Consider the following 24,137-nt stretch of genomic DNA (forward strand, 5'->3'; position numbering starts at 1 on the left):
GAAATTAAAGCCAATCCTGTATGGCTTCATTTAAAAGGAATATTCTTTAAACAGGGATCCGCCTGTCCGTCGCCGCCAGAGTCGCCCGCCTGTCCGGGGTCCCCCGTCCGGGGTCGGCGGCGAGGGACCTCACTCTAGTGGCACCACCAAAGTGGGGTGAGCCAGTGGTGGAGCGGGGTCTGCGTCCCGCTCCTGAGCCACCTCCGTAGGGGGGAGGATTGGGAAGGGGCGAGTGTAGCACAAGAACCGTCCCTTCCCTCCCTTTATTTTTGTAATTTTTTTGTGGGTTATTGTTGGTGTCTTTTGGTTAAGGTGCATTCGGTGTCTGCACCTTTGGGGGGGGGGGGGGGGGGGGGGGTACTGTCACGTCCTAATCAGTAAAGGGGTCATTTTGGTATTGTAGTTTGGTCAGGACGTGGCAGGGGTGTGTTTGTTTTGTGTGTTTCGGGGTTTTGTTGTATGTTCTATATTTTCTATTTCTATGTTACATTCTATGTTGTGTATTTCTTTGTGTTGGCCTGGTATGGCTCTCAATCAGGGACAGCTGTACATCGTTGTCGCTGATTGGGAGCCATACTTAGGTAGCCCTTTTTCCACCTGTCTTTTGTGGGAAGTTGATTTTGCATTGCTGTGTGTGTAGCCTGCAAAACTGTCTAGCTGTCGTTCGGTTTCTTGTTCTTGTTTTTGTTTAGTGTTCAATAAAAGTTAAAGATGAGCACTCAACCCCCTGCGCCTTGGTCCATTCACTACGATGGCCGTTACACTCTGAAACATAGGATGGGCCTTTCTTAGTAGCCTGCTGGAAAACCAGTTTGGATTTAGATATAATTGAGGCTTTAAGAGAGAGCTTAATGCCTTAATATTTAATAGGTTTAACCCTCCACTCATGTTCATTACCCGTTTAACTTTATCTGATTTGCCATTCCCAAAAATGTTTACATTAAATTTCTCGCATGATTTGAAAAAGGATTCTCCTGGAGTCGGTAAAGGGGAAAACCTAGTCAGTTGTACAACTGAATGCATTCAACTGTGTTTTCCGCTTTTAACATAACCCCTGAATCAGAAAGCCATGAATGAGTATGCAATATCAAAGAACATTTTAAAATCAGGGTAATTTTACCATAAATTGGACACCTCTCCAAAGTATCAAGATCCTATCTATTTTGCAAATGTTTCGATCAAAGTTCATAGTTGCAAGATCGCTCAACTTTTCCAGGAAATATACACCATGCACATCTTCACCATTCCCATTTTATCGGGAGACCAAATAAAATAATGTATTTATCACATGCACCAAATACAACCGGTGTAGACCTTACTGTGAAATGCTTACTTCTGAGGCCTTAACCAACAATGCAGTTTAAAATATAAAAAAGAAGAAAAAAAATTAACTAAAGGAAAAATAGTAACACAATAAAATAACAATAACGAAGCTATATACAAGAGTCAATGTGCAGGGGTACGGGTTAGTCGAGGTAATATGTTCATGTAGGTAGGGGTTAAGTGACTATGCATAGATAATAAAACAGAGAGTAGCAGCAGCATACGTGAAGAGTGTGAAGGAATGTGTGTGTCTGGAGTCAATATGCATGTGTGTGTGTTGGAGTGTAATATGTGTGAGTGTGTGGTTAGAATCCAGTGAATGTACATCGATCCTGTGCAAGAGAGTCAGTGGCAAAAATAATAATACATAATAAAATAAGGGGATCAATGCAAATAGCCTTCCAGGTAGCCATTTGATTAACTTTTCAGCAGTCTTATGGCTTGGGGGTAGAAGCTGCTAAGGAGCCATTTGGTCCCAGACTTGGCTCTCCGGTACTACTTGCTGTGCGGTAGCAGAGAGAACAGTCTATGAGTTGGGTGGCTGGAGTTTGAACATTTTAAGGAACTTCATCTGACACCGCCTGTTATAGAGGTCCTGGATGGCGGGTAGCTTGGCTCCAGTGATGTACTGGGCCGTATGCACTACCCGCTGTAGCGCCTTGCGATTGGATGCCGAGCAGTTACCGTACCAAGTGGTGATGCAACCGGTCAGGATGCTCTCGATGGTGCAGCTGTAGAACTATTTGAGGATACCAAATCTTTTCAGCCTCCTGAGGGGGAATAGGCATTGTTGTGCCCTGATTGGTCCTTAGTGATGTGGACACCAAGGAACTTGAAGTTCTCGACTCACTCCACTACAGCCTTGTCGATGTGAATGGGGGTGTGCTCGGCCCTCCTTTTCCTGTAGTCCACAATCAGTTCCTTTGTCTTGCTCTTGATAAGGGAGAGGTTGTTGTCATGGCACTGACATGTATCTGACCTCCTACCTATAGGTTGTGTCCTGTGAGGATCCAAATAGGTCAGATCAGCTTTGCAATAAATAACTTCAACCAGACCCCCTCTCACCCGCAAAGGGAGGGAGGAAGGAATTGGTGGGGAGTAACACTTCACACCCTGTTATAAATCAAGGAGAGAACATTCAGCATCTCCCTCTCCAATGTTCACCAGAGGAATGTGCCTTAGTTTCACAGATTGTTCCCGCAGAAACTCTAACACGTTCTAAAGCTAATACTAATATTTCTAACATAGAACATGGGGAATGGTCAGAGGCGATCTATAGAACACTAATGTCATATTGTGATGTCATAAACATTTTTGTAAAGGAAATACTGTAACTTGGGAAGTATACCCACTACACGTACGAAGTTTCCCTCCGATGCGTTGTGCATGAAATATGAAAAGTTATAAAAGTGTTTTTGTTAAGAGAGGGACATGATTTTAGGAGCCATAAGCAATAATAGTTTTACATAACTTTGTACAAGTGACAAGTCAGGTCAGTGAGGTCAGAGAGCGTTAGTCTGACGGAACCGCCCCTCTCGAACAAACTGCATAAATGATGGGTAACGAAGTTAACATACCAGACCAGAGAGACGTAGAGCTGCAGCTAGTTTAAAGTGGTTCGAACTCTGAATCTCAACACAAGGTAGAGACGACAAAGTCCACTCCGGGACAATCACTGGTACGGCTGATTAGCTGTCTTAAGGAAAGTATCTAGAAAAGTGAATTTAAGTGGGACCATTCTACTACTCTTTTCAAACTATCGTATAACGCTACTCTCATCACCACACTGGGAGCCATCGACACGGCTGGCTAGCCTATCTTCAAAGAAGCATCTTCCAGAGTGAATGGAAGTAGAATAAACTCTGTAGTTCTGTTCAGGACTACACGACAAGTCAGTGCAGAGGAGAACAACAGTCAAAGATGGGTGGGAACCCCTTTTGGACAATCAGAGACTTACAAGCGTTCAGCGAAAATGCCCAACCCCCTTTCCAAGGCAGCCCGGTTCAGAGAAATACACAGCAAATCAAGGCATTTTCATGTAAATACATACATGATTTCTTACTAAAAGCGGGCGGTGCTTAGTGTGCAAAGTATAGGAATATTAATAAGTGAGAGTAGTTTCTAAACGTACCAACGTTAAGTGTTTCTGTCCCACTCTCTTTCTCGCACATTCCATGTTTTTGTAACAAGCAGCCATATTGTTGTCAGTCTGCTAGGGACCTGTTTTTAATGTATTATGTGTGTATATTTATCCTGTGTTACCATTTAGTTAGCTAGTAAATAAATAATTAAACCAATTTGTGTAGTACTGAATCATAAGTAAGGCTCAGGTTTTTGCAGATGCAAGGAGGTTACGACTGTTCAGAATGAGCATATGATACAAGGTTATGATTAATAAGTTCACTGTTTATAGATGTGATAGGTAAAGACCTTTAGAGTTTAATTCGGGAGATGGTAAATCTTTAAAGAACCACTCTCGTGGTGCCCCAGATCCTAATTAGTTAACCTCTTGAGGATACCGTAGGATAGGGGGCGCCACAGCGCATTTTGAAAAAAAATCGTTCCCATTTTCAACGGCCTACTAATCAAACTCAGAAGATAGGGCATGCATATACTTATTATATATGGATAGAAAACACTCTAAAGTTTCTAAAACTGTTTGAATGGTGTCTGTGAGTATAACAGAACTCAAATGGCAGTCAAAACCCCGAGACCGATTGAAACAGGAAGTGGAATTCTGAATTGTGGACTTGACTTCTCATCTTTCCTTATTAATCACACCGTTAACCATGGTTCAGTGAGCACTTCCTATTGCTTCCACTAGATGTCGCCAGTCCTTTCACAGTGGTTTGAGCCTTATAGAGTCAAAACTCAGTGAATGACACGAGTTTGAAATTGGTCACAGGGGATGGGCCATCACCATTATGATGCCGGCGGCCATGTCTGCCCCCACCTTTGGATACGGTTTTAAAGGCCATGACATCATCCCCCTCGAATCTTATTGGCTCTCTTGGTGTTAGAGGCCCTGAAGATTTATTTTATACAACGTTTGACATGTTTGAACGAACCTACATGCGCGAGCATTGCATTTATTATGAACTTCAGAGCTGCGCTTGGAGAGAGCCATAGGACGCGCTACCAACATCAGGCTAATGGAACGTGAAGTATGGACTTTTTGACCGAAAATACATCTGTTGTGGACCTGGGATGCTTTCTGATGAAGACAACTAAAGGTAGGCGATTATTGACAATATTATAGAAGATAAGATGGTTCATGCTATTGCGTCCAAGATGGCGCCGAGCTCTGTATATTAGCTCATTTTCTGAGTATCGCATCTCCTTTTATCGCAAAGTGTGATTACCCAGTAAAGTTAATTTAAAATCTGGTATGACGGGTGTTCTCAAGAGATATTCATCTATAAATGTTAGATTGACAATATACATTTAAAAAATCGTTATAGTGTAGTAATTTATTGAAATGCAGCATTGTTTACCGGGACGCTTTTGAGGGGAAATAATGAAGTCAACGTCAGACAGAGATGTAAAATGCTGTTTTTATATATAAATATGACCTTTATTGAACAAAAGAATGCATGCATTGTATAACATGATGTCCTAGGGGTGCCATCTGATGAAGTTTGTAAAAGGTTAGTGCTGCATTTAGCTGTTTTTTGATTATATGTGATGCAAGTGGTTGGTCGGAAAATGGCTATGAAGCTGCTTTTTACGATGGACTCATCTAATATAATCTAATGATTTGCTTTTCCTGTAAAACCTTTTTGAAATCGGACGACGTGGGTCGATTCAGGAGAGGTGTATCTATAAAAAAAAAAAATATATAGTATTTTTTTTTAATTTTAATTATGATATTTTTTTAATGCTAATTGGCGATATGATTTTTCGCTGGATTTTGATCCCGCTAACGGGATCAGACGCTGAAGAGGTTTTAATTGTTACATGATTAATTTACATTTGGTAACAATTAAGCATAGTTAGTTGATTAGATAAATAACAGTCTTCAGATTAATGTTAACCTGTTATGGCTAGGGGGCAGTATTTTCACGGCTGGATAAAAAACATACCCGATTTAATCTGGTTACCACTCCTACCCAGTAACTAGAATATGCATATACTTATTACATATGGATAGAAAACACCCTAAAGTTTCTAAAACTGTTTGAATGGTGTCTGTGAGTATAACAGAACTCAAATGGCAGGTCAAAACCTGAGAGATTCCTTTACAGGAAGTGGCCTGTCTGACCATTTCTTGAACTTCTTTTCCATCTCTATCTTTTACTAAGGATCTCTGCTCTAACGTGACACTTCCTACGTCGTCCATAGGCGCTCAGAGCCCGGGAAAAAACAGAATGTCTTCATCCCAGCCCCAGGCTGAAACACATTATCGCCTTTCTCAAGTGGCCGATCAAGGGACTCTGGGCTTAGGCGCGTGACCCGACCGCCCCCGCCTTTGTGATTTTTTCCTCTGTTTGCCGAAAAGGAGATTCCCTGTCGGAATATTATCGCTTTTCTACGAGAAAAATGGCGTAAAAATTGATTTTAAACAGCAGTTGACATGCTTCGAAGTACGGTAATGGAATATTTAGATTTTTTTTGTCACGAATTGCGCCATGCGCGCGACCCTTCTTTACCATTTCGGATAGTGTCTGGAACGCACGAACAAAACGCCGCTATTCGGATATAACGATGGATTATTTTGGACCAAACCAACATTTGTTATTGAAGTAGCAGTCCTGGGAGTGCATTCTGACGAAGACAACAAAAGGTAATGAAACTTTTATAATAGTAAAGCTGATATTGGTGAGTGCTAAACTTGCTGGGTGTCTAAATAGCGAGCCCGTGATGCCTGGGCTATGTACTTTGAATATTGCAAAATGTGCTTTCACCAAAAAGCTATTTTAAAATCGGACATATCGAGTGCATAGAGGAGGTCTGTATCTATAATTCTTAAAATAATTGTTATGCTTTTTGTGAACGTTTATCGTGAGTAATTTAGTAAAATGTTAGCGAATTCCCCGGAAGTTTGCGGGGGGTATGCTAGTTCTGAACGTCACATGCTAATGTAAAAAGCTGGTTTTTGATATAAATATGAACTTGATTGAACAAAACATGCATGTATTGTATAACATAATGTCCTAGGGTTGTCATCTGATGAAGATCATCAAAGGTGAGTGCTGCATTTAGCTGTCTTCTGGGTTTTGGTGACATTATATGCTGGCTTGAAAAATGGGTGTCTGATTATTTCTGGCTTGGTACTCTGCTGACATAATCTAATGTTTTGCTTTCGTTGTAAAGCCTTTTTGAAATCGGACAGTGTGGTTAGATTAACGAGAGTCTTGTCTTTAAATAGCTGTAAAATAGTCATATGTTTGAGAAATTGAAGTAATAGGATTTTTAAGGTTTTGAAAATCGCGCCACAGGCTGCAAGTGGCTGTTACGTAGGTGGGACGAATTCGTCCCGCCTAGCCCAGAGAGGATAACATAATGTCCTAGGGTTGTCATCTGATGAAGATCATCAAAGGTTAGTGCTGCATTTAGCTGTGGTTTGGGTTTATGTGACATTATATGCTAGCTTGAAAAATGGGTGTCTATTTCTGGCTGGGTACTCTGCTGACATAATCTAATGTTTTGCTTTCGTTGTAAAGCCTTTTTGAAATCGGACAGTGTGGTTAGATTAACGAGAGTCTTGTCTTTAAAATGGTGTAAAATAGTCATATGTTTGAAAAATTGAAGTTTTTGCATTTTTGAGGTATTTGAATATCGCGCCACGGGATTACACCGGCTGTTGAGTAGGTGGGACGCAAGCTAAGGTCTTACTCACATCGGCAATGGAGAGCATGATTACACAGTCGTCTGGAACAGCTGTTCCTCTCAGGCAAGGTTCAGTGTTGCTTGCCTCGAAGCGAGCATAGAAGGCATTTAGCTCACCTGGTAGGCTCGCGTCACTGGGCAGCTCGCGGCTAGGATTCCCTTTGTAGTCCGTGATAGTTTGCAAGCTCTGCCACATATAAATTCAAAGTTTTTATCTTTTAGAGACCCAAACCGTAACATAGTAGACTTCTCATATTTGGTTGTCTAGAGAAACTGGGAAGATTATGCAGGTCCACAATGAGGCCCTTCAAGGTTGAAGACTGAGGACTCAAGATAATTTTGAATCATTGGCATACAGTTGAAGTCAGAAGTTTACATACACTTAGGTTGGAGTCATTAAAACTAATTTTTCAACCTCTCCACAAATTTCTTGTTAACAAACTATAGTTTTAGTCGGTTAGGACATCTACTTTATGCATGACACAAGTAATTTTTCCAACAATCGTTTACAGACAGATTATTTCACTTATAATTCACTGTATCACAATTCCAATGGGTCAGAAGTTAAAAATACATTAAGTTGACTGTGCCTTTAAACAGCTTGGAAAATTCTAGAAAATGATGTCATGGCTTTAGAAGCTTCTGATAGGCCAATTGACATTATTTGAGTCAATTGGAGGTGTACCTGTGGATGTATTTCAAGGCCTACATTCAAACTCAGTGCCTCTTTGCTTGACATCATGGGAAAATTAAAAGGAATCAGCCAAGACCTCAGAAAAAAATTGTAGACCTCCACAAGTCTGGTTCATCCTTGGGAGCAATGTCCAAATGCCTGAAGGTACCACGTTCAGCTGTATAAACAATAGCATGCAAGTATAAACATCATGGGACCACGCAGCCGTCATACCGCTAAGGAAGGAGATGCGTTCTAACTCCTAGAGACGAACGTACTTTGGTGGGAAAAGTGGAAATCAATCCCAGAAAAACAGCAAAGGACCTTGTGAAGATGCTGGAGGAAACAGGTACAAAAGTATCTATATCCACAAAGAAGCCATTGCTCCAAAACCGCCATAAAAAAAAGCCAGACTACGGTTTGCAACTGCACATGGGGACACAGATCATACTTTTTGGAGAAATGTCCTCTGGTCTCATGAAACAAAAATAGAACTGTTTGGCCATAATGACCATCGTTATGTTTGGGGAAAAAAGGGGGAGGCTTGCAAGCCAAAGAATACCATCTCAACCGTGAAGCAAGGGGGTGGCAGCATCATGTTGTGGGGGTGCTTTGCTGCAGGAGGGACTGGTGCACTTCACAAAATAGATGGCATCATGAGGTGGAAAAATGATGTGGATATATTGAAGCAACATGTCAAGACATCAGTCAGAAACTTAAAGCTTGGTCGCAAATGGGTCTTCCAAATGGATAATGACCCCAAGCATACATCCAAAGTTGTGGCAAAATGGCTTAAGGACAACAAAGTCAAGGTATTGGAGTGGTCATCACAAAGCCCTGACCTCAATCCCATAGAAAATTTGTGGGCAGAACTGAAAAAGCGTGTGCGAGCAAGGAGGCCTACAAACCTGACTCAGTTACACCAGCTCTGTCAGGAGGAATGGGCCAGAATTCACCCAACTTATTGTGGGAAGCTTGTAGAAGGCTACCCGAAACGTTTGACCCAGGTTAAACAGTTTAAAGGCAATGGAGTGTATGTAAACTTCAGATCCACTGGGAATGTGATGAAAGAAATAAAAGCTGAAATAAATCACTCTCTACTATTATTCTGACATTTCACATTCTTAAAATAAAGTGGTGATCCTAACTGACCTAAGACAGGGAATTTCTACTAGGATTAAATTTCAGGAATTGTGAAAAACTGAGTTTTATATAAATAACTTCAATTGTACATTGATACTTTTGTCTGTTATCCATAAATGTTTTGTCCCTCAACACTATCATTAGATCAGATTTTTATAGCTAATAGTTCAATGGCCATAATAAATAAGTATGGTGACAGAGGGCAAGATAATTTAATGCCTCTTGACAATACAAAGTCCTCAGAGAAGTAACCGTTATTTATTATTTTACATAAAGGATTGTTGTACATCACTTTTAACTATCTTATGCGAGATTCTCCAAAGTAAAAGAAATTATGGCGCTTATAAACAGATTTTAGACTGTATCGAAGGCTTGCTCAAAATCTGCTATAAACCTGGTTTCCCTATAATTGTCATAGTTCTCAATGATTCCTAGCAGTTATCTAATGTCTCCACTATATCTTCCTTTTAAGAATCCCATCTGACTGTGATGAAAAATGTCCGGTAGGACGTTTTTTTTAATTCAAATGAGGAATATATTTTTCCAATATTTCTGTGTCGCAACATTGAGGGGTGATGGGGTCTCCAATTTTTTTAAGAGACTAGGTCTTTGTATTGCCCCCTTGGCTCCTGGTTCAGTAAGAGAGAGATTAATCCTTGTTTTTGTGTGTCTGACAGTTTGCCAATAATAGGCAGGGCATACTCATTTTTTGGTAAATCATCAAAATAATAAATCACAGCCCATTTTTGGACTCATTCAGCAGTTTTAACTGATTAAGTACAATACCATTGAAAATGTATGGTGAAAGTCCCATCATTATTCCTAAAACTTAAATTGAAAAGAATGCTGTCACTGCTTCCTGTTGACAAGACATATTGATAAATAGCCCAATGTCAAAACACAGTTTTAAAGTGTCCAAATCAATAATCAATATGCAGAAACAGTTTGTGATATACTAAAATCTATACACATAAAAAATAAATAAACTAGCACCTTATAATCTAACACAGCTAAAAAACCACAAAGAATCTGGGAATAATGTGTACATCACTTGTTAGAGGCCAATTTGTAGAAGACAGCTAGCTACATTTTGAAGTGTTGCATTTTGATTCAAGTGGGTCACCAACACGGTAAGTGTAACAGTTTTTTTGTTAATCCCTTCCATGGATATCACACTAAATCAATAGAACAGGGAGCAAATGTTTGGGGTGTTGCGCTGTTTAAACTAACACTATTCAAAGGCCACACAAAAACTTGGAATAACCTATAAATGGTTGGTTAGATGAGAACTTGTAGAAGGCTTATATCTATATTTTGAAATGGCAGATGTTGATATTGGGAGGCTACCATCACGAAACAAAGGAACCAAACACTGTTTCTGTTAACTTCAACTTCAACTTAACTTCAACCTGTCATATGATATCAACAGTGAAAACGGTTGGCTTCTATTTAAGCGACAGTTAGACTGTCTAATCAGTGTATTATTGTGTGGACAGTTACTTTTATAAAAGAGACCACCCTGAATTATCGGTGCCAATGATACCTGCGTTCTAAGTCCTACGACCCCCAGCATGTATGACAAAATCAACAGAACAAAACCAAAGATATTGATATGTTTTAAGCAATTGATCTTGTGTCATCGTGTTCACTATAGACTTTTATACTACCACCACAAATCTGAAGTAAAAACATTTTTTTAAATTGGTGTGGTCAAAACGTAGAGCTTGTGTAATGTAGTGACATATACTGTCCACATCATGGAAAGTAGTGTTATATACATTCATTAGATATGGAAAAATGATTCATTATCTTAATTTAAGGTGATAGTAAATGAAGCAAACTCACACATTTTTTCAATAATCACATACACTGAGTGTACAAAACATAATGAACACCTGCTCTTTCCATGACATAGACTGACCAGTTGAATCCAGGTGAAAGCTATGATCCGTTATTGATGTCAACTTGTTAAATCCACTTCAAATCAGTAAAAAATAACCTTTATTTAACTAGGCAATTTCAGTTAAGAACAAATTCTTATTTACAATGACGGCCTTGCGTATACGTGCTAACTGGGTTAACTGCCTTGTTCAGGGGCAGAACGACAGATTTTTACCTTGTCAGCTCAGGGATTCAATCTAGCAACCTTTTGTTACTGGCCCAATGCTCTAACCACTAGGCTACTTGCCGGGGAGGAGGAGGAGATGGATTGTTAAGCCTTGAGACCATTGAGACATGGATTCCGTATGTGTGCCATTCAGAGAGTGAATGGGCAAGACAAAATATTTAAGTGCCTTTGAACGGGGTATGGTAGTAGGTGCCAGGCATACCAGTTTGTGTCAAGAACTGCCACGTTTAGTGTATATCTCTCAATAGTTTACCATTTAGAGATAAAAAAAGCATCATAAGCACAATTTAACCAGGCATCCATAGAGTATTTGCAGCATGCTGAATGTTTGACGTGCCTACCATTTATATACAAGTCATTAAACCAGGATAGTAATGAATTTTTCAGTAGTTCATAAACGTTTGATACATCTCTATTGGAATGCCATTGAGGCCAGGGGTTTTCTTCGTCTGAAAGGAATCGATTGCCAACCATAGTTTGTCTTGTGTAATTAGGCCTTCACAAGATTTTATTTTGTGTCACAGATATAATGAACAACAATATAAAAGCAAAATGTAAAGTGTTGGTCCCATGTTTCATGAGCATTAAATAAAATATTCCAGAAATTTTCCATATGCCAAAAAAGCTTATTTCTCTCAAATGTGCACACATTTGTTTATATCCCTGTTAGTGAGCATTTCTCCTCTGCCAAGATAATCCATCCCCCTGACAGGTGTGGCATATCAAAAAGCTGATTAAACAGCATGATCATTACACAGGTGCATCTTGTGCTGGGAACAATAAAAGGCCACTCTAAAATGTGCAGTTTTGTCACACAACGCCACAGATGTCTCAAGTTTTGAGGGAGCTGACTGCAGTAATGTCCACCAGAGCTCTTACCATAAGTCGCCTCCAACGTCGTTTTAAAGAATTTGGCAGTACATCTAACCAGCCTCACAACTTATTTTTCCTTTATTTAAGTAGGCAAGTCAGTTAAGAACAAATTCTTATTTTCAATGACAGCCTAGGAACAGTGGGTTAACTGCCTTGTTCAGGGGCAGAATGACAGATTTTGACCTTGTCAGCTCGGGGATTCAATCTTGCAACCTTCCGGTTACTAGTCCAACGCTCTAACCACTAGGCTATCTGCCGCCCCGGCGTTGTGTGGGCGAGCTGTTTTCGGATGTCAATATTGTGAACAGCATGCCCCATGGTGGCGGTGGCATTATGGTATGGGCAGGCATAAGCTATGGACAACGAACACAATTGCAATTTATCAATGGCAATTTGAATGCACAGAGATAACGTGACGAGATCACCTCATGTTTCAGCATGATAATGTGTCATGACGTTGGCCTGAGGGGGGAGGTTTATGACCCCCATAAATACCTTTCCCCTTTTTCCTCTCTCTACTGATGTGACTATTGAAAATCCCTTCGTTAACATTGAGAGAGAGTCTGGTGACATCAAAAGATGGGAAACGGAACCATATTTCGGTAATCCAACCAGTTGAAAATATGCATTGGGACTTAATGAATATGATGTCAGTTCAGTTGGCGTCTGAGACATGATTACTGATGATAGGATGACATAAACTGTATCTTGGAAAGTCTACACATTCTAGTTATCAGATTCACATGGAATTGTTGTGCAATTGAAATGTTTAAATATGAAACTATTTGTGAAAAGATTAAATGTAATTTAGCTTCTTAATGAGAGTACGGTTTGTCATAGAGTAAACTCTGCCAACTCAGTTGCCCCGCCCATGTGAACAGACAGTGGTTGTAAACTATGAAACACGGCCCTCTCTCCCAATCCTATATAAGACCCTTGACGAAAATGTAACCTTCTGTTCCGAGGACGTTAGGGCGACGGTCCTACGTTAAAAGGGCTCAGATAATAACCTGTTCCAAGGACGTGCGGACTGGCAGTCCCCACGTTGAAAGGACAAAGACCACCTACAGAACTAAGCCAACATCAGTAAGAACCTAACAAAATTTGCATCGAATTTCAATGTTAAGGTGACGACCTACACCCCGGAAGGATGAATTTCGACAATACCAGCCAGAATATAGCATGAGCATATAGCATGGCAACTTGGTATGAACTTTGAACTCTTATTCACTAAAGAAGTGATACTTCCTAGCCGTCGCGTTAGCGCAGCAACTGTAGATGTGGGCTAGGAGAGGACGGACAGAGTATCTGTCTACCACAAGACGACGGTACTACCAAGTATCCATTCTACCATCGGACAACCCGGCCTCCCAACTAAGACCAACCGATTGAAGCGCAGCTCAGAATAAATGTTTATTGCATTTTCCTTTTCCAAATGGGTGGTAATTTAGAATGCATAAGATACTGTATTTACGATAACATAGCGTCTCCCTTTGTTCCTCAGTCTTCCCGCTTTTTCACTCAAACCCTACCCCTTTTCTTTGTGTAACCAGCCGCTATATTGGCTCCGTTCACCAGGTCCATCAATGTATGATTCATTCTGTGTATATGTAATTCTGTGTGATTAGTTAGGTATTTAGTAAATAAATAATTCAACCAAATTTTGTACTGCTGATTCAACTTTTTAGCCAGGGTTCGTGAAGATAACCAAGAATTTACAACTTTTAGATGAGACTAAATAAAGTGACAATTAAATATTGACGGCTATTGAGGTAAAAGATTACTAGGTCTTTAAGAGTTTATTCGGAAGCTCTATAAACATTCTTTCATGGTGCCCCGACTTTCTAGTTAATTATTTACCTGATAAGCTTAATCAGGTAATATTATTACAGAGAAATTATTTTATAGAATAGCATGTCATATCACTTAATCCGGCATAGCCAAAGACACGACAAATGCATGTCACAAGGATCTGTACACAATTCTTAGAAGCTGAAAATGTCTCAGTTCTTCCATGGATTGCATCCTCACCAGACATGTCACCCATTGAGCATGTTTGGGATGCTCTGGATCGATGTGTACGACAGCGTGTCCCAGTTCCCGTCAAAATCCAGCAACTTTGCACAGCCATTGAAGAGGAGTAGGACCACATTCCACAGGCCACAATCAACAGCCTGATCAACTCTATGCAAAGGAGATGTGTCACACCGCATGAGGCAAATGGGGGTCACACCAGATACTGACTGGTCTTTTTTACGGTATCTGTGACCAGCAGATGCATATCTGTATTTCCAGTCATGTGAAATAGATCATTACACAGGTGAATGTATTTCAATTGACTAATTTCTCATATGAACTGTAATTCAGTAAAATCCTTGAAACTGTTACATGTTGCGTTTATATTTTTGTTCAGTATAGTTTAACATGATTTTGGGGGAGATGGATATCACAAAACTCATCGTCAAGTGAGGTTGGAGGAACCTTTGTTAAAATATTTTACTTCCTCTTTCAAAATCTCCTTTGGTGAGAAAAGGATTTCTCCATAGTTTGTAAAACTATATATTTGGTTGCGTTTCTATATTGAAGGTTTAGGAAAAACATTGCTCTTATCCATCCAATTTTTTGAGTATGAAAACCCATTCTTTCATAAATAAGTTCCTCAAACTTCTTTTGTTTTGCGTGTAGATTATTCAGTGCTTTTGTAGTACATTCATCAACTCCATTGGCGTGTAATATTAGATTTTCTATTTCAAGTCTATTCTCTGTAGACCAATAACTTTTTTTGTGTTTGGGATGAAAATGTAATTGAATGGCCTCTAAACGCACATTAAAAGGCATCCCATATGATAAGTGGGTCCGCTGAACATGTATTGTGCATGAAAAAGTCTTACGAATTCCATCGTTTTTGTTAATAAAGTAGTGTCAGTCATTGGACATTAAACCCTGGTTAAATGTCCAATATCCCCGTCCAGCAGCTATGAGGTTTAGTAACTGTTAAAAAAGCTGTGTGCCAGTGGTTGGTGGACATGGCAAACCCACAACACGCAGTAACGCAGGTGCGCGCATGCGTACGTGCACACATAGGTATAAACATACGTGGACACGCATGCACACACTCAAAGGGGGTAATACACACACACTCAAACAGAAGAAAGTTTCAGGATAATGAATGCGTGTGGATTAGTCTCGCCAGTCAATGTAATGTTAAGACAAAGGTCATCCTGTATGTCTGAGAGAACAGTCTGAAAGATGGGACATATCCACAGCACATAGTTAGACAGTATGCCAGTCATTGACCTTGCACACACACACACGCACGCACACACACATACACACACTCCTAACCACAAACTTCAGGTGCCAAGGCCAGAGATGAGGTAGAGGGGGGAGGTACTCACGGGCTGCGAGTTGCCGCTCTGGAGCCTGGGAGGATGGGGTCGAGGGGGAGGGGCTCGGAGGGGCTGCACCAGAGACACCCAAGGGTCACACACACATAGCAATGGAAGGACATGATGATGTATACACACACACAAAGATGCACACACATAGACACCACAACATCAACTGCACACCATATGCACACAAATGAGCCACCACAATATCTTCCTTCATGACAACAGTTGTAGCTAGGCCTTCCTCTTACAAAGTATCAGGTAATTGACACTGCATCCCCATTGCCAATCACAACGTCTTTCCAGAACGTTGTCCTGATGTGTATGCATGTGTGTGTGTGTGTGTGTGTGTGTGTGTGTGTGTGTGTGTGTGTGTGTGTGTGTGTGTGTGTGTGTAAGGGAGAGAGAGAGGACGTGTGTGTGTCCTAATTACGCAGCGTTTTAATGAGAGGAATGAGAGATGGATGGATGGATGGTGCTGGGAGCAACACCTGAAAGACATTGTTTCACTTCTCTCTTCTCTCTTGGCGTGTCTTAAACAAGTATTTTTTCTCTCTCCTTTTCTATAGCTTTAATAGTACTCTATGTTTTGGAGGTCGACTGTATAATGTTATGCTTTATTTCACTTCAGCTTAGGGTTGCTAGACAATAATTAGTGGAGTGGTGTAACTGAGAACCAATGTTATTATTATTACTTTTAGAAATGTCCATGTGATTTCATACTAGATAAACTGAACAAAGACATGTGCAAGGCAGAGATGAAAAGCAGGAACAAAGAAAGGAAAGGAACAATGACAGATAAGACTGGAGTGGAGACAAAGCGTGTGAAACAACATGACAAATGACAAGGAATGAGTGGAACAGAAGAGATGGAATGACAGAGACGGAATGACAATGACAGAGTGATAGTGACAGTGAGGGAATGATAGAGGGAATGATAGAACAGACAGCACAGTAGCATAAGGAGGACACCCCATCACATCCTCAGAGACCTCAGAAACTCATCCCCCCCCTTCCTTCCTTCCCTCCCTCCCGTCCCTCTCGGGCTACCCGTCCAAAGTGCGCCGTGATGGGCTGCCGTTCATCCCAGGTGCGGGCACTGTCCTTCCTGCCAGCGGAGGGGGGCGACCCGGCCGTAGTGTCTTCCTCCCCGGTACCCGCTCCTGTGCCACCTGTGTCTGCTGTCGAGGAGTAGCCATTCTCTGCCAGCTCCTGGAGAGGGGAAGAATAAGACGGAGGAGGTTGGCATGGCCAGAGGGGGTAGTGGTGGTAATGGTCTCTGTGGAGGGAAAGGGGGAGGTGGAGGGAGGAGGCCCTACAGGGCTATAGTGGAGGGGGGATCAGTGCCAGGGGGGCATAGGTGAGGGGTATGGGGGAAGTGGACGGCCAAAGGAGGGTAAAAATAGGACAAATAAAAATGATTTAAGGAACAGAATAGGGCCAGATATGGAAAAAGAGTTTGAGTGAGTGAGCGAGCCTGAAAAGAGAGTGAGTGAGTGCACTGGAGTGAGCATTAAAAGGAGGAAAAAAAGAGAGATTTGAAGGAGCAGAATTGCGGCAGGAGTAAAGAGGGTCAGGTTGAGAGGTCAACAGAGGGTTAGTTTGAAAGGTGAACACACAGTGGAGGGAAGAGTGAGTGACAGCCTGGTGTGGGAGAGGAAAAACCACCAGTGAGTGAATAATTTCGCCCATTGAGTGGCAGCGTGTGTCTGTGTGTTTGCATGCGTGTCTGCTTGTGCATGTGTGTGTGCGACAGTTGTGTTCTGTAAAGTTATTATTCAGCCTGTGATTTGGGTCAAAGACAAATTTCAATTTTATTTCGATCAAATTTAACAAAACCCAAACACTGAACACTACGTACCTTTTGTTTTAGCCGGCTCTTGACTTCCTTTATCCCCATCCTGGCATGATCTTTAGCCTTTAGAGGAAAAACACAGAAGGGTTTACTAAACAGATTTTGTTTCTGTTGTTGTTGATGTAGGGAGTCACCTTGTAGAGTCTACCTTTAAAGTGGCATCAATATGAGACTAAGTGAACAGTAGTGAAATATTCTGGGATTGTCATGGTGTAATAGTCATGATAGGAGGACACTTACAAACTTATAGACCGTTTTCATGGCAGGGTTAGCCTTGGTCCTCACTGTGTTGAAGATAGCTCCGCCCCCTTTCTGTTAGAGACAAAACCATTGTTAGCGGCACGGTTGTACCCCAACAACAGTGGTAGCCCAGAGAGCACAACCAAAAATACGTTTCAACTTCTTGTGCTCATAGGGAGATGGGTTGTTTAATGAAAATCCAACAAGTTTGAACTATTAGCATGAATGTGCAAAAAAAAAAAAAAAAACATGTATAATTTGAACAGCATGAAAGTTAGTCAGTTAAAATGCAGCACTTGTCTTTGAAGACCTACCTTGACAGTGAATAGCCACTGGTGGTAGTTCTTGTCGCTGCCTGTGGAGTTAACACAGAGGTGAGGTCACAGTGAAAGGCACAGGAGGCTCATGAGGGGAGAACGGCTCACAATAATGTCCGTAACGGAGCAAATGGAATCGCATCAAACACATGGAAACCATGTGTTTGATGTATTTGATACATTACACTTATTCCGCTCCAGCCATTGCCACGAGCCTCCCCAATTAACGTGCCACCAGCCTCCTGTGGTGAAAGGTCAATGCCTTAACACAGTGGGCATTCTATATAGGTTAGCCATGGGACATGGGTTAGCATTAGGGCCATTGACACCCCCACTGCAGTAACTGGTTTGTGGTCAGTAGGCTTGAAAAATGTGTAATTTCAAAACGGAGAACGTCAATGAGCATTCTTGTTGGACCAGTTTCAAGACGCTGTTTCAAGACGTAGCCTACCTCAGTTTCAAGACACTGACTACAGTTTCTTGCGTATTGAACACGACCGTGGTTTGTGGTAAGCGTGCTTTGAGACCAAGTGAAATTAACTAGTAGAAATGTTTTATATGGTTGTATTCAATGTGTGTTGAACACACCTGCATACTCTCCCATGTTGATCTCATCCTCGAAAATATCCCTGAAGCCCTCACCGGCATTCAGAAGGTCCAAGCGGCCATCGATGAACTACAGAGAGGGAGAAAGGTTTATCCCAGTTATACATGGAATGTTTCTTTCATTGATTAATGTAGGCAAATGTGATGTACTTATTCTATTGCATCACACTTATTCTGTGTACCTGTTATCGTGTATGTGTGTGTGTACCTGTTTGAAGAGCTGCAGCTGGATGGCGTTCTGCAGGAACTGTCTCATGGCACTGGATCGGTGGGTCACGAAGACCTCCTCACTGAACGTGATTGGCTCTCCCTGAAGGTACACAAAACATGGAACAATCAGAAGGAAGTAGATCTGGTGGCATCCTGGATATGGTTTGCCAATCTATGTATTTTTACAATGACCATTACGAAAGTCTGTGTTTGACATATCTAGAGATATCTTGCTGAAATATTATAATTGTTTTACCTTTATTAAAATTAAACTAGGCAAGGCAGTTAAGAACAAATTCTTATTTACAATGACGGCCTACCCCAGCCAAACCTTAATCCAGACAATGCTGGGCCAACTGTTTGCCACCCTATTATGGGACTCCCAATCATGGCCGGTTGTGATACAGCCTGGAATTGAACCAGGGTCTGTAGTGATGCCTCTAGCACTGAGATGCAGTGCCTTAGACCGCTGCGCCACTCGGGAGCCCAAATTATTGAACACACACCAGAAAGTGTATAGGTACTTTGTAGAAAAGTATACAATTACTATATAAACATAAAATAGCTGACAGATACAAAAAGACCCAGAGTTATAGGTAAAAAAATAAACAATACAAAATAAGATATACAGTGGGGGAAAAAAGTATTTGATCCCCTGCTGATTTTGTACGTTTGCCCACTGACAAAGAAAGGATCAGTCTATAATTTTAATGGTTGGTTCATTTGAACAGTGAGAGACAGAATAACAACAAAAATATCCAGAAAAAAGCATGTCAAAAATGTTATAAATTGATTTGCATTTTAATGAGGGAAATAAGTATTTGACCCCCTCTCAATCAGAAAGATTTCTGGCTCCCAGGTTTCTTTTATACAGGTAACGAGCTGAGATTAGGAGCACACTCTTAAAGGGAGTGCTCCTAACTGCAGCTTGTTACCTGTATAAAAGACACCTGTCCACAGAAGCAATCAATCAATCCAATTCCAAACTATCCACCATGGCCAAGCCCAAAGAGCTCTCCAAGGATGTCAGGGACAAGATTGTAGACCTACACAAAGCTGGAATGGGCTACAAGACCATCGCCAAGCAGCTTGGTGAGAAGGTGACAACATTTGGTGCGATTATTCGCAAATGGAAGAAACACAAAATAACTGTGATCCCTCGGCCTGTGGCTCTATGCAAGATCTCACCTCGTGGAGTTGCAATGATCATGAGAACGGTGAGGAATCAGCCCAGAACTACACGGGAGGATCTTGTCAATGATCTCATGGCAGCTGGGACCATAGTCACCAAGAAAACAATTGGTGACACACTACGCCGTGAAGGACTGAAATCCTGCAGCGCCCCCAAGGTCCCCCTGCTCAAGAATACATATACAGGCCCATCTGAAGTCTGCCAATGAACATCTGAATGACTCAGAGGACAACTGGTGAAAGTGTTGTGGTCAGATGAGACTAAAATGGAGCTCTTTGACATCAACTCAACATGTTTGGAGGAGGAGGAATGCTGCCTATGACCCCAAGAACACCATCTCCACCATCAAACATGGAGGTGGAAACATTATGCTTTGGGGGTGTTTTTCTGCTAAGGGGACAGGACAACTTCACCGCATCAAAGGGACGATGGACGGGGCCATGTACTGTCAAATCTTGGGTGAGAACCTCCTTCCCTCAGCCAGGGCATTGAAAATGGGTCGTGGATGGGTATTCCAGCATGACAATGACCCAAAACACACGGCCAAGGCAACAAAGGAGTGGCTCAAGAAGAAGCACATTAAGGTCCTGGAGTGGCCTAGCCAGTCTCCAGACCTTAATCCCTGTCACGTCCTGACCAGCAGATGGAGCTGGTGTAGTAGTTTGGGGGTCAGGACGTGGCAGTCTGGTGTGTGTCTTGTGACTCCTGATCAGGAACAGCTGGGAATCGTTGTTCCTGATTGGGAGTCACATATGTAGGAGTTGTTTGTCACTGGGGTTTGTGGGTAATTGTTTCTGTTTGAGTATTTTCCTCACAGGACAGTTTGCTGTCGTTTTTTGTTCATTTTGTAGTGTTCTCTTGTTTATTTGAATTAAAACTCTAATGATGAACACATCCTCTGCTGCACCTTGGGTCCCTCTTACAGACAGCCGTTACAGAATTACCCACCAACAAAGGACCAAGCAGCGGAAGAAGGCTGGCAAGGTAAGGGAGACCGGGAGGCACCCCCAATAATTTTTTTAGGGGGGGGCACAAGGGGAGTTTTGCGGGGCAAGAATGGAGCCCCAGGCCAGCTCCCCGCACTAGCATGGAGGTGCGTGTTCGCAATCTGGTACGCCCAGTACCAGCACCACGCACCAGGAGTCTAGTGTGTCAACCCAGCCTCGCCAGTCAACAGTCGTCATCAGAGCTGCCCGCCAGTCAACAGTCGTCATCAGAGCTGCCCGCCAGTCAACAGTCGTCATCAGAGCTGCCCGCCAGTCAACAGTCGTCATCAGAGCTGCCCGCCAGTCAACAGTCGTCATCAGAGCTGCCCGCCAGTCAACAGTCGTCATCAGAGCTGCCCGCCAGTCAACAGTCGTCATCAGAGCTGCCCGCCAGTCAACAGTCGTCATCAGAGCTGCCCGCCAGTCAACAGTCGTCATCAGAGCTGCCCGCCAGTCAACAGTCGTCATCAGAGCTGCCCGCCAGTCAACAGTCGTCATCAGAGCTGCCCGCCAGTCAACAGTCGTCATCAGAGCTGCCCGCCAGTCAACAGTCGTCAGAGCTGCCCGCCAGTCAACAGTCGTCAGAGCTGCCCGCCAGTCAACAGTCGTCAGAGCTGCCCGCCAGTCAACAGTCGTCAGAGCTGCCCGCCAGTCAACAGTCGCCAGAGCTGCCCGCCAGTCAACAGTCGCCAGAGAGGTCAGACTGTGCCGAACTGCCGGAGTGGCCAGACTGCGCCGAACTGCCGGAGTGGCCAGACTGCGCCGAACTGCCGGAGTGGCCAGACTGCGCCGAACTGCCGGAGTGGCCAGACTGCCCCGAGCTGCCGGAGTGGCCAGACTGCCCCGAGCTGCCGGAGTGGCCAGACTGCCCCGAGCTGCCGGAGTGGCCAGACTGCCCCGAGCTGCCGGAGTGGCCAGACTGCCCCGGACTGCCCAGACTGTCCCGAGCTGCCAGACTGCCCAGACTGCCCCGAGCTGCCAGACTGCCCCGACTGCCTGGAACGGCCAGAGCCTGAGCCGCCTCCAGGATAGGTGGGTTGGGGAGGGAGGGTGTAGCACAGTGCCGTCGTTGACGGCAGCCACCCTCCCTTCCCTCCCTTATTGTTTAGGGTTACTGTTTAAGGGTTTTGTTGGGGATTTTGTTTGTTGGTGGTTTTTTGTTGTTGTGGTTAGGTGCATTCCGGGGTCTGCACCTTGAGGGGGGGGGGGGTACTGTCACGTCCTGACCAGCAGATGGAGCTGGTGTAGTAGGTTGGGGGTCAGGACGTGGCAGTCTGGTGTGTGTCTTGTGACTCCTGATCAGGAACAGCTGGGAATCGCTGTTCCTGATTGGGAGTCACATATGTAGGAGTTGTTTGTCACTGGGGTTTGTGGGTAATTGTTTCTGTTTGAGTATTTTCCTCACAGGACTGTTTGCTGTCGTTTTTTGTTCATTTTGTAGTGTTCTCTTGTTTATTTGAATTAAAACTCTAATGATGAACACATCCTCTGCTGCACCTTGGGTCCCTCTTACAGACAGCCGTTACAGAATTACCCACCAACAAAGGACCAAGCAGCGGAAGAAGGCTGGCAAGGTAAGGGAGACCGGGAGGCACCCCCAATAATTTTTTAGGGGGGGGCACAAGGGGAGTTTTGCGGGGCAAGAATGGAGCCCCAGGCCAGCTCCCCGCACTAGCATGGAGGTGCGTGTTCGCAATCTGGTACGCCCAGTACCAGCACCACGCACCAGGAGTCTAGTGTGTCAACCCAGCCTCGCCAGTCAACAGTCGTCATCAGAGCTGCCCGCCAGTCAACAGTCGTCATCAGAGCTGCCCGCCAGTCAACAGTCGTCATCAGAGCTGCCCGCCAGTCAACAGTCGTCATCAGAGCTGCCCGCCAGTCAACAGTCGTCATCAGAGCTGCCCGCCAGTCAACAGTCGTCATCAGAGCTGCCCGCCAGTCAACAGTCGTCATCAGAGCTGCCCGCCAGTCAACAGTCGTCATCAGAGCTGCCCGCCAGTCAACAGTCGTCATCAGAGCTGCCCGCCTGTCAACAGTCGTCATCAGAGCTGCCCGCCAGTCAACAGTCGTCATCAGAGCTGCCCGCCAGTCAACAGTCGTCATCAGAGCTGCCCGCCAGTCAACAGTCGTCATCAGAGCTGCCCGCCAGTCAACAGTCGTCATCAGAGCTGCCCGCCAGTCAACAGTCGTCATCAGAGCTGCCCGCCAGTCAACAGTCGTCATCAGAGCTGCCCGCCAGTCAACAGTCGTCAGAGCTGCCCGCCAGTCAACAGTCGTCAGAGCTGCCCGCCAGTCAACAGTCGTCAGAGCTGCCCGCCAGTCAACAGTCGTCAGAGCTGCCCGCCAGTCAACAGTCGTCAGAGCTGCCCGCCAGTCAACAGTCGCCAGAGCTGCCCGCCAGTCAACAGTCGCCAGAGAGGTCAGACTGCGCCGAACTGCCGGAGTGGCCAGACTGCGCCGAACTGCCGGAGTGGCCAGACTGCGCCGAACTGCCGGAGTGGCCAGACTGCGCCGAACTGCCGGAGTGGCCAGACTGCCCCGAGCTGCCGGAGTGGCCAGACTGCCCCGAGCTGCCGGAGTGGCCAGACTGCCCCGAGCTGCCGGAGTGGCCAGACTGCCCTGGACTGCCCAGACTGTCCCGAGCTGCCAGACTGCCCAGACTGCCCCGAGCTGCCAGACTGCCCCGACTGCCTGGAACGGCCAGAGCCTGAGCCGCCTCCAGGATAGGTGGGTTGGGGAGGGAGGGTGTAGCACAGTGCCGTCGTTGACGGCAGCCACCCTCCCTTCCCTCCCTTATTGTTTAGGGTTACTGTTTAAGGGTTTTGTTGGGGATTTTGTTCATTGGTGGTTTGTTGTTGTTGTGGTTAGGTGCATTCCGGGGTCTGCACCTTGAGGGGGGGGGGGGGGGGTACTGTCACGTCCTGACCAGCAGATGGAGCTGGTGTAGTAGGTTGGGGGTCAGGACGTTGCAGTCTGGTGTGTGTCTTGTGACTCCTGATCAGGAACAGCTGGGAATCGCTGTTCCTGATTGGGAGTCACATATGTAGGAGTTGTTTGTCACTGGGGTTTGTGGGTAATTGTTTCTGTTTGAGTATTTTCCTCACAGGACTGTTTGCTGTCGTTTTTTGTTCATTTTGTAGTGTTCTCTTGTTTATTTGAATTAAAACTCTAATGATGAACACATCCTCTGCTGCACCTTGGGTCCCTCTTACAGACAGCCGTTACAGAATTACCCACCAACAAAGGACCAAGCAGCGGAAGAAGGCTGGCAAGGTAAGGGAGACCGGGAGGCACCCCCAATAATTTTTTAGGGGGGGGCACAAGGGGAGTTTTGCGGGGCAAGAATGGAGCCCCAGGCCAGCTCCCCGCA

At 43.9% G+C, this 24,137-nt stretch overlaps 1 protein-coding gene across 1 annotated transcript in view; it reads right to left on the reverse strand.

Annotated features, from left to right (window-relative positions):
• The window catches only part of LOC106562885 (DENN domain-containing protein 1A), a 273,596-nt gene that overhangs the window by 25,941 nt on the left and 223,518 nt on the right, over positions 1-24,137 (reverse strand). Inside the window, exons 14-19 of the mRNA XM_082958057.1 lie at positions 18,588-18,689; positions 18,362-18,449; positions 17,771-17,811; positions 17,457-17,528; positions 17,223-17,279; positions 15,368-16,573 (exon numbers count right to left, since the gene is read on the reverse strand). Of these exons, the coding sequence (XP_082814183.1) occupies positions 16,355-16,573; positions 17,223-17,279; positions 17,457-17,528; positions 17,771-17,811; positions 18,362-18,449; positions 18,588-18,689 (579 nt within the window). The 3' untranslated portion in view covers positions 15,368-16,354. The remainder of the gene's footprint in view (positions 1-15,367; positions 16,574-17,222; positions 17,280-17,456; positions 17,529-17,770; positions 17,812-18,361; positions 18,450-18,587; positions 18,690-24,137) is intronic.

Source organism: Salmo salar, chromosome 11, assembly GCF_965601325.2.
Source record: "Salmo salar chromosome 11, fSalSal1, whole genome shotgun sequence".
NCBI classification, from domain to species: Eukaryota; Metazoa; Chordata; class Actinopteri; order Salmoniformes; family Salmonidae; genus Salmo; species Salmo salar.